General features: G+C 38.0%; 1 protein-coding gene across 1 annotated transcript; it reads right to left on the bottom strand.

Moving 5' to 3' along the window:
- Window positions 1-100: 100 nt before the first annotated feature.
- LOC111572083 (inflammation and lipid regulator with UBA-like and NBR1-like domains) lies at window positions 101-8,889 on the bottom strand. The gene is made up of 5 exons (XM_023275590.3): window positions 8,649-8,889; window positions 6,277-6,431; window positions 5,958-6,155; window positions 2,937-3,262; window positions 101-2,048 (listed from the first exon to the last, which is right to left on the bottom strand). The coding sequence occupies exons 1-5, from the start codon at window positions 8,804-8,806 to the stop codon at window positions 2,013-2,015; spliced, it is 873 nt and encodes a 290-aa protein (XP_023131358.2). The 5' UTR covers window positions 8,807-8,889; the 3' UTR covers window positions 101-2,012.
- Between the last annotated feature and the right edge of the window lie 1,311 nt (window positions 8,890-10,200).

A 10,200-nucleotide genomic window follows, 5' to 3' on the forward strand; every position in this document is an offset into this window, starting at 1 on the left:
AAAGCTGGAGTAAAAATAACCTGAAATATAGTTTCAGTTTCAGTCCTGGAGTCTGTAAGTGGAAGCTAATTTACAATATCATGACACAAAGTCCAAGACGTTACTTTTCAGTGATAATTTAATCATACAAACATTCACCAGGCATACAAAGGGGAAAAAAAGCTTTCATCTGTTTGCACTTCCTCACTCATGTCAATGTGCTGTTGTATGAGTCTAATGCCAACTGATTCATTCTGCAATCTGGCCAGTGGAAACTTCAGAGATACTACATGAAGAACAAAGCACACTTTGCACTTGAAGAACTGACAGTGACAGTAACTGCCGCTGACGGCACAGAGAAACATTTATCATTCTTGTTACTGAAAGAAAAAAAATCGCATTGTTGTATGAAACAGCAAGAGCCCAGGGGTCCTCGTGACTAATTGCGGTATTGGCTGGTATTGTCTTGCTGTCAAGGCTCAGGACCTCTGGGGCTTACAGTTAGTGCCTCAATAGAAAGGTTGTTTACCTGACAAGGTGGTCGAACACATTGGCTGTGGATGAGAGATAAAATCACAGAGCTGATAACCCCTTCAGGACTCAACTGTACTTTTGGGAGGGAAAATATGCACAGACCTTGTCATGGACATCACATTACTCAGTGCATAGATTAGCCAGTTAATAAGTGAATATACAATAACAATTCCAAAGATACCATTCTACAATTTCATCAGAGATAAAATAATTTAAATATGAATAAATGTGAATTATCAATGATACCACTTGTAAACTTTTAAATGCATAATTTTGACAAGAGATAGGAAAATGCAGAACAATAATTACACTGAAATAACTGCCAGTTCGATGCAAATAGAATCTTTGGGTAAATTAATATACTTTCCTAAAACATTATCCTCTTCTACATTCATCAAATACATTCAACTTAATATGTTAAAAAAAACAAGTCCAAGATAGCTTTAAATTTAAAGTTGAAGTCTTTTTTTGCTTGTTTTGTTTTTTAAACAAATCTTGTTGCCTTGAGTATTGTTTATGCCAGCATGGAAAACTGAGCTAAATCTTAGATGTCAACAATGAACAGGGATGATTTACTAATAATGAATACTCTGATAATATTCTTCTACTGTTTCATACATGTGTATTTTCTAGGTGTCAGCAATGATTCAGTGTCATACAGCTTTTTCTAATCTCCATATAGTTAGTGGCTCCAAAAGCATCCAGAAGACATAATTAATTTGTTGGCTCTAAATTCTAGCTTTAAAAATGTTTAAGGAAAAACATTACCCACATTAAACCTAGCTGTAATGGCTGACTCCCTCCAGTGGAGCAACATTGCATTGCTTCTAAAATTGCAGGTACCACCAGCATAGAAAATATTGTCCATATTGCTTGAGCTGTGTGGAAAAAGATTGGTAAAGGTGATTAGCCTTTAACTGAGATTCTGTAAATTGTTGCTTCTTTTAAAAATGGTACATTAAAAGTTAAGATTAAAAAGCTAATGTTTCAGGAACGCCCACATTATCACATTTAGTCATATAGAGACCCGAAGGTCCCCAAACCCGATCAATATACCAAAAGTCGGAGCGGAAACTGGAGAATCAGTTGGCAAAATAAATGGCTTTTCCTCCGAAGTCTCTTTTTCAGGTTGCACAATGCACATACATCTACACAAAAAGTTCACAAACACACTCTCCTGTCATCGTTTCATGTGCACTCTGACATCTAAAAAAAAATCTGAAAGAAAAGAAAAACAAAATGATCAGTCAAAAGACTCATAGCACTCATTTTTAACTTAGCATTCACACGTGCATTCAGTGGGTGCGGGATGTTGTTTGAGCTGCACATCAGGAGCGTTGGCCTCTGGTTTGTCAAAGTGTAACTGGACTTTGCATAAAGTGTTTTTGAATCTTCACACTCTTCACCAGCTACTGATACAGAATCTTCTTTCTCTTATTGGTGTGACAGACTCCAGAGGTACGATTTTAGTGCTGCTTCACTGTGACAAGTCCCATGATTTAAGAGTGGCCAAAAGGATAGGGCTCCTGTATACCCTGTAAGGAGGAGAGAGGATTAAACAGATAGCAGGGCTGCAATATGTGAAGGATGTTGATGGAAAACAGACACAAAAGAGAGAAAAGAAATGTGTAGCGTTTCACTGTTTACATCCTACAGCCTTAATGTTGGGGATTAGGTGATTAATTAGCTATCTGATTGTGAGGATCTGCTGCTTCTTTTTGTCTTACATAAGAGCAAACCGGTTTTATTTTTAGGCTTCAGACTGTCACTTGGACAAAACAAGCAACTTGACAATGTCACTTTGTGTAATGTACCAAATAATCAATCAATTAATCAGGAAAATAACGAAAGCGTTTGATAGTTGCAGCATTTTCTAGCTGTATAATCATAAACTTTTTCCTGTTATTCTTACTTAAACACCAGACAACCACAACCTGTAGGAGAATATATGCATAGATTTAGACCGTCTTATATTGAGAAATGGGTTAGTATTGTTGATTGTTGCATCTGTTTCAGAATAAAAGCCTTCATATACCCAGCAACTGAGAGACTTATTGTTGAAATTAGCTGAGAATGCTAACTTACTTGTTAAATTGAAGCTTTGTATGTTTTAGGTGATTTTAGGCATGATAGCAGTGTAGGTTTCTGTCTAGCTATGCCAGTCTGTCGCCCAGCAACCGCAGAAATATCTCTATTATGTGATGGATTAAAATGAAATGGTGTATGGACCTGGCATTAATATCTGTAGTTTACCACTGTCACTGTGAACCTATTAGTATGTTGCCCTTTGCATTTAACTCACCGCTCTAAGCACAGCTGCACAGAACCGTTACTTCAGTTTTGTTTATATAAGAATCAGTTTATTATGCTTCAAACCTGAATCAGTGGTACAGAGAATCTTCTTCCTCTTTAGGATATCTTACCTGGTTATAAGAGACTACTGATAGATTGCTTTGTAGACTGTTTGCTACTATATCCACAGAGTTGTGTGAAAGTCCATTCTGGTCTTGCTGCAGCTGGTTTGGGTTTCCCTGCCAATGTTCCTCTGTGACTCTATGGCCGCTGTCATCGTGGAGGCTGTTGTTGTTGCTGTTTGGGCACTTGCTCTTCTCTGGTGAGGCAAAGGGGTTGTAGTCTCCTTCCAGGCTGCGGTGAGGCTGGGTGTTGAACTCAGCTTGGAAGGAGGAAAGCTGCTGTGTGACGCCGAGGAGACCTCCGACCTCCACACTCAGAATCACCCAAATGACATCTGTCGAGACAAACAGTGTGGTTTAACATACAAAGCCACAAACACGGTGACAGATTTTATAATATGCAACTGAACTTGTATCTAAAATAGGATTACACCTACTACTACTAAATCGAATATATAAATCTATATAACAATCCTTGTTCTGCAGCTCTTCTCTTGCTCTTACAGTTACTATGAAACTCATGGTGTTGGGAGATTAATTATTACTTTGAACACCTAAATGATATCTTAAGGCCAAGTCTGATTATTAATCGAGTATCTCTTTGTGGTTTAATTTGTAAGTGGGGAATTCTTGAGAGATGTCTTGTTGGGACATAAATCAATGAAATTAATGACTTAATTTAATTTGCACAAGCTAATAAAATGAACCTCCACTATAGTTTTACTGCAGGAAATGCATACAAAATTATCTGGCACTTTATCTTCATTAATGGCTGTTGCCTTCCTCCTAACCACCGTACTTGGCTGCATAGGTGTGTCAGCAGTTTAGTTCTATACAAAAAAGAGGAGTACATTCAAGGCAGATATCATTACATTATTATAAACAGCACTGTATATATATCAAAACCAATACTAAAATTACACCGCAAAAAAACATTATGAAAAGTAATGGTTTAACTGATGATGGAACATTTGAAATGGTATTCAGTCCAGAAAGTGAGGCAGTGAAGGATGTGAAAAGATGCCATAAAACAACAGGAATGAATTACTTTACCATAATGTGTTCATACATTTTAACATCCAACCATAACTGGAGGAACTGTTCATTAAAATCAGCTCTTTGCATACTCATGTCTCTCCACTTTCACATGTCACGCTGCTGCTCATAAAAGGATAAATCCTGCAGGAGTAAGTGGGAGTAACGCTGTAGTGCATATTTTAATCAGCCACTCTTTCTGCAGGAGCGCAGTTGATTATTTATAACTGGTGTTGTTGATCTGCATATTAAGATCTTCTGATCTCGTGAACACCTCATTTTTAGCAGCTTGCAGTTACTGTTACAAGTCTGCCACAGTGGTCAGTTAACTAAAAAAAAAGCCAAACAAAATTGTTGTAATTGCCTCATCAAAGTTCAATAGGGAGAAAAGTTTGCTTGTCACTAAATAAATCACTCCGTGGACTTATATTTAGAGAATTGGCATGATGTAATTAGGTTATGCACTTGGTACGCTAACCTTTCGCTCTTTGAATCCTTTAAACAAGTTGGCTGCCTTGCCAAATTGGATGTGGAAGCTCCATCGGTCTGCATATGTAAAATAACCTTGTATATCAGAAATTCACCCCGACTGTCAGCTGTAATTGAAATAATGCCGTATTTTGCTTTGTACGTCTACTTTTAGACAATCTGTGAACAGTTGGCAACTTGCAGTAGTGCTGTAGTGTGCTTACGAAAGAAGAAAAAAGCGGTTGGTGTCCTCAATATGCCTGCAGAGTGATATCAGAGCGCTTCCGAAACATACAAGCCTGCTGTTGCAAACCCATGCAGCTTACAGGAAATACAGCTGCTATTAAATCACTGTCACTCTATAAGAAATTATACTAATAATAAGGGAAATAGTATCATTTTTAATAGCAGGATATTGTGATCATTTTCTAGTATCGATATACTGTGAAACACTATTTAGCAGGGCATATGTTAAGATGCTACAATAAGTCTGGCAGCTCAATGTGTGGAGTAACTTTTAACACTGATCGACCAGCTTTAGCTGGCTACTCCTAAAGACGCCCTCTGGTGAAAATCATGCATATCAGGAAAAAACATAAGGAGGCTGAGCATTTCTGCCTTTAGCTACAGTGTACCAATGATGGTCTTTAAAGCATGGATTAAAACAGCCAGAGTTTCATGCATATCAAAACGAACAAATCGGTCCAGACAACTTGTGGGATGGGACTTTTGGCACCATTTTTCCTCTTTAGAATCTGTTTCCAACTTCTTAATTTCCAACATCTATGACTGAATTACTCCAATATTACAACTTAACATTGTGTACTGGAGAATAGTTTTACATTATTTGAGCAACATGGTAGGCTAGCTAGTGAACTTCAACTGCAGTGAATATGGAGGCAACAGTGTAGTGTTAGATCTGAGCCATTCTATGGTAGGAAAGGATTTTTATTGAAAACTTTTAAATATGTAACTTTGATCTACAGATATAAGCTTTTAAAGATTAATTCAACAGCTGGAGATGGACTTCAATAACTGAATTAAGCCAACCAGTATGACTTGGGCATGAAGCACCAGATTTGGGGAAGATCCAAATCAAGGGTCTAAAGAAAGAGAGTGTTGCATACTGTACAGATTGTAAAACCCCTTACTACAACCCTAACCCTATTAGCATATTAAAATACCACTCATTTGATTTGGATAATTTTTAAGTCTATAACTTTACAAAGCCCAAGATGACATTTTCAAACAGCTTTGTTTGCTCAAAAATCCAAAATCCAAAGATTTTCAATTCCAAATGGTCTTAAACTCCGAAAGGCAGCAAAGAAAAGGAAAACCTCACATTTCAGAAACAAACAAATGTGTTTGTCATTTTTGCTTGAAAAATAAATTCAACAGTTAATCAGGTATTACTTTTGTGGCATCTACTATTTGATTCACTGACTAATCCTTTTAGTCTTCTCTTTAGCTTATCTATTAAAAAGCAACGATTCCCATTTGCTTTTGGTGTGAAGTTGCTGTCCTCACCTCCATAGTAAAGTCCTGTAGCTGTGCACATTCTCCACTGGCCCTGGTACATGCCGGGAGACACAGGGCTCTGCATCTGCACACTAACGTCAGTCATTTCCTGGGGGTCTAGAGAGCGCACCATCACCATGTTTACATGACCAAACTGATCTCCTCCTACATACTTCAGACAAACCCCGGGCGGCCATGACTCTGCACCTGGAAGACACGCAGAAAACTATGTTGACCTCATGTTACACATAACTGTAATTATTTTTCATTACAAGGTCTGGTATCAGCTCTGTATTATGTCAAATTATTATTATTTCAGCTGACTTACCTGTGTTCTGTATCCTCCAGGTCTTTGTGAAAGGTGTGTCAGGTGGAACTGATTCGCCCTCACCAATTGTCACATCCTTTACAAAAGACATGCACGGTGCACTGATGTTGGGACTCTCAAAGTCATAGTAAGCGCCGATGGCTGCCTGTAAATTCCTAGGACAAGAAGAACAGACACTCAGGTGATGAGTACAACTCTAAATTCAAGTATGTAAAGGACACACCAACTGCAATTAAGGACATTTTTATTACTGATTATTTCAACAGCATGCAAAAAGCCAACTGTGCACAATAGGTTTTTTGCGCTTTTCAGCTTTTGACAAGTTATCGACTACTGAATTAATCCACACCCTTGTCAGGTGATATTTGAAAGGCCATCGATCAGATGGTGTGACCAGTAGACAAACACTCCCTTGACCAATGACTATAAAAGGCCACCTTAAACTGCAGCTTTATTTAAATGCTGCAGCTGACATGAGAAAGACAAGAAGGCTGGCTTGCTGGATGCTGGCATTTCTGGGCCATATCCCAGTACCTGAATGTCCACAGAAACAGTTTCAGATAGCTGTGGATAGACACGTCCGACAACACAATCTTGTCCCATAAAGTTGGCCAAAGTTTTTATGCAAATTTCTCACAATAGGCAATAACTTGCGTGACATTACTTGCACTGTTTATATTTAACATTTTTTTTATACTATACTAGCTGTTTTTTAATATCAGTATTATTTATGTAAAGATATGTATGTGGGTGAGCATGTGTGTGTAACTTTACAGCTATTGTTTTTTGGCACTACACAGCAAATTTCGCTGTAGAAATATGTGCAGTGACAATTAAGCTATTCTATTCTACTCTATTACAACTCTTCCAGCCAGGATAAATAACCTCAAAAACTCTGTGCGTCGCAGATGTGACCCCACTCTCGATCTGCCCATTGTCATCTCTATATAGTGTTGTACTGTGTGGTGGAGATGCCATATGTTGGAACAACAAATACTTAATCCTCCATGTTACCAAGAAAGGATAGAATTTCATTAACTATTAGATGATGCATTTCTTTTTTTGTTCAGTAGAATTTCCTTGAATCTAAAGTGACATCTTTAGAATGCTTGTATCTAACCAACACACCAAATCTATTCACAAAGAGATAAGGCAAAAACAATAGTGGTAGGTATTTTGCATGGTGTTAAAGCATCACGGAAGGTGCAGTTATTCAATGCAAACAAAAATAATTACTGTTTTTGTCTTTGTTAAAATGACAACAACCCATTTAGCTCTTATTGTGTGGGGGCCAGAAGAACACACTAAAGCTTTCACAGGACATATTCAGACTGGGATCTTCCCGTGCCATGCGGGTCATCCATAAACCAGCAGTTTTTATTTTTAGAAAGCTCGTTGCAGAGCAGCTTCATCACGTGACTCTACTACGGGCTGCACTCCCAGTGGATCCTGCTCCTGTTATCTTCCACAGACCTGCGGGGTCTTAATGCTGCATATGCGCAGAAAATCTTATTTTAAGAATGACTTCAATATGGCCTTTCCCAACCCAACATTTCCAGTTTCGTTTTCACTCAAGGGCACTGCACTGCGTACTGTCTCATGCCATCAGCAGCCACATTTAACCCAAAACTATAAAAAAATAAAAATAAAATGGCAGTACAACTCTGCTCACCACATGAGAAGTGCATGTTAGACTTTGTCCAGGCGCAGTGAGGTAAAGATTGACACGGATTGCACAACCACTGAATGAGCTTTGAGCTACATTAGATCCTGCATGATGACAAGTTACGTAATAACTGTAGCAATCCTTGCTGTGGTTGAAGCTAACAACTTCATCGATAGCGAAAGTATTCGGTGTCTAACTTAACTGAATAACCAGCTACCCACAAACCGTCAGGTGAAGTCCAGGTGAAGTTAGCTAGCTACCTCGTATAAAAGTAGCGACTAACAACAGCATAACAACGATGTAAACATTCACATAAACAGCAGTATTTTCATGGAAACACCACACCCGCTTCGGTGCTAACTTGTGTGTACTATTTATCTGTCTCTTGAGTATTTTTTTTACCAGTTATGCAAATGCTGCTACCCTCCACTGTGTCCCTGACAGTCAAAAGTCGGAGTCACACTGACTCAGCTAGTTACGTTACTTCAGCGTCGTTAGCTGTCATTGTACTCACGCTCATAAGACCAACGTAAACGCTAGCATTCCGTGCAACAATAGAGGCTAACGCTTACTATGGCTTCCTTCTCTGTTTTCCTGATGAATTATTTTCGTACAGTGTGTCCTGCTGTACAGAAAGCTAGCTACTGTACTGTATCTATTATCTAACATTAACCGCTCGGCAGGCCGGACGACTCCCCGAGCTCACCAGTTGGTCATGTCCAGAAAGAAGGCGCATCCAGCGGGGTTTAGCTGAAACCCGAGAAGCCTTTGAAATTCCGATATTAGGATATCTTTGTCCGTTGTGCCCATGCAGCTGAACTTCTGCATGAGCTCCTGGTCCAGGTCCAGGTCCATGCCCTCCATTGCGGATTCGCCCGGACAGACACGGGGGCTTCGCTCCTAATTTAGTCCGAGGCCTCGACTTGTCATAACAAACTCAACAACAGGGCCGAGTGCGCATGTCACATGACTGAGTGTGGTGCCTGTCTGAGCCACAGGCCTGGAGGAGAACAGAGGGGAGCTCCTCTTAAAATATCCTCACACCAGCTGTACAAACTAGTAATTATATATAATTAACTATTCCAATTATTAATTCACATATAATCAAATATTATTTTACTTAATGCCTAATTTATAAAATATCCTTTTTAAATTTTGTGAATATGGTTACAAGTGGTAGTAACATTTATACAAGCAAATTCAATGTAGCTTCTTTGAGTTGCAGTGATTTGTCAAATAATCGATTAGTTGTCAACTATGAATTCATCACCAACTATTTTGATGATTGATTTGTATAGAAGAAATACATACAAATTCTCTTATTACAGTTGCTTAAATTGTTATATTTTCTAATTTCTTTACTACTCCATGATGGTAAAATTAATATATTTGGGGTTTGGACAAAATATGTAAGTTTTAGGAAACACCAATTGACATTTTTCATTATTTTCTGACATTTTACCAACCAACTAACTAATTAATTAATCAGGAAAAAAAATAATCAACAGATTAATTAACAATAAAATAATAATTAATTTCAGCCCTATACGTTAGTAGTGTATTTTTACATAGGGAAATACGCAATGGGAATAGTTCTGCATGTTCAGTGCGTTTGTTTAATCACATATTCATAATCCTTTGTAACTGTATAATGGTGTGCCTTCCTGGCTAGGTCTAGGTCTTTTTTTTTAATCTTAGGAGACTTCCTAGTTAAATGAAGAATAAATAATTTAAAAACATGGCCAAAGTAACCTGATTTGGGGGCTCTACAAGTTAAAAAATTTGCTTTTGGGCTTCTGTTACTGCCAAATACAATGTATACAATGCAGTGTAGATAGTAGCTTAATTATATTTTGCACAGAGAACCAGATGCAAAACAATATTCTTAATACTTGAATACTTCCAGTTTTTTGTGTAGCTAAGCTTCTACACTAATACAGTACAGATTTAACTAGATTTCTTGAAAGCCTCTAAAAGACACTAATGTTCTGTGGATTGTTCATCTAAAGAACTGGTGCAGGTAATCCAAAAGTTAAGTCATTAAAATGTTACAGAAGAACTGGAACAAGGTGATGACCAAGTTAAAATATAGTGCATAGTAGTACTTTATATTATTAGTGTAAGTAAGTAGATAGTGGCCTGTAAAGAGCAGGAGAGGCAGTCATGGAAGACATTTTGACATTTCATACTGGGAAAGGAGACCTACCTAATTAGTAACACCTGTGCTATTATCTCATTGACAAGCAAAATGCTGCTCT

This window comes from Amphiprion ocellaris, chromosome 8 (assembly GCF_022539595.1).
Source record: "Amphiprion ocellaris isolate individual 3 ecotype Okinawa chromosome 8, ASM2253959v1, whole genome shotgun sequence".
Lineage (NCBI taxonomy): Eukaryota > Metazoa > Chordata > Actinopteri > Pomacentridae > Amphiprion > Amphiprion ocellaris.

What these genes read in the sequence shown, in the direction of transcription:
- LOC111572083 (XM_023275590.3), bottom strand. Translation starts at nt 8,806, where the DNA reads ATGGAGGGCATGGACCTGGACCTGGACCAGGAGCTCATGCAGAAGTTC. An exon ending in CTGGAGGATACAGAACACAG is followed by an intron (nt 6,156 to 6,276) that starts GTAAGTCAGCTG and finishes CGTGTCTTCCAG; the next exon opens with GTGCAGAGTCATGGCCGCCC. An exon ending in CAGTAGTCTCTTATAACCAG is followed by an intron (nt 2,049 to 2,936) that starts GTAAGATATCCT and finishes TCCTCCTTACAG; the next exon opens with GGTATACAGGAGCCCTATCC.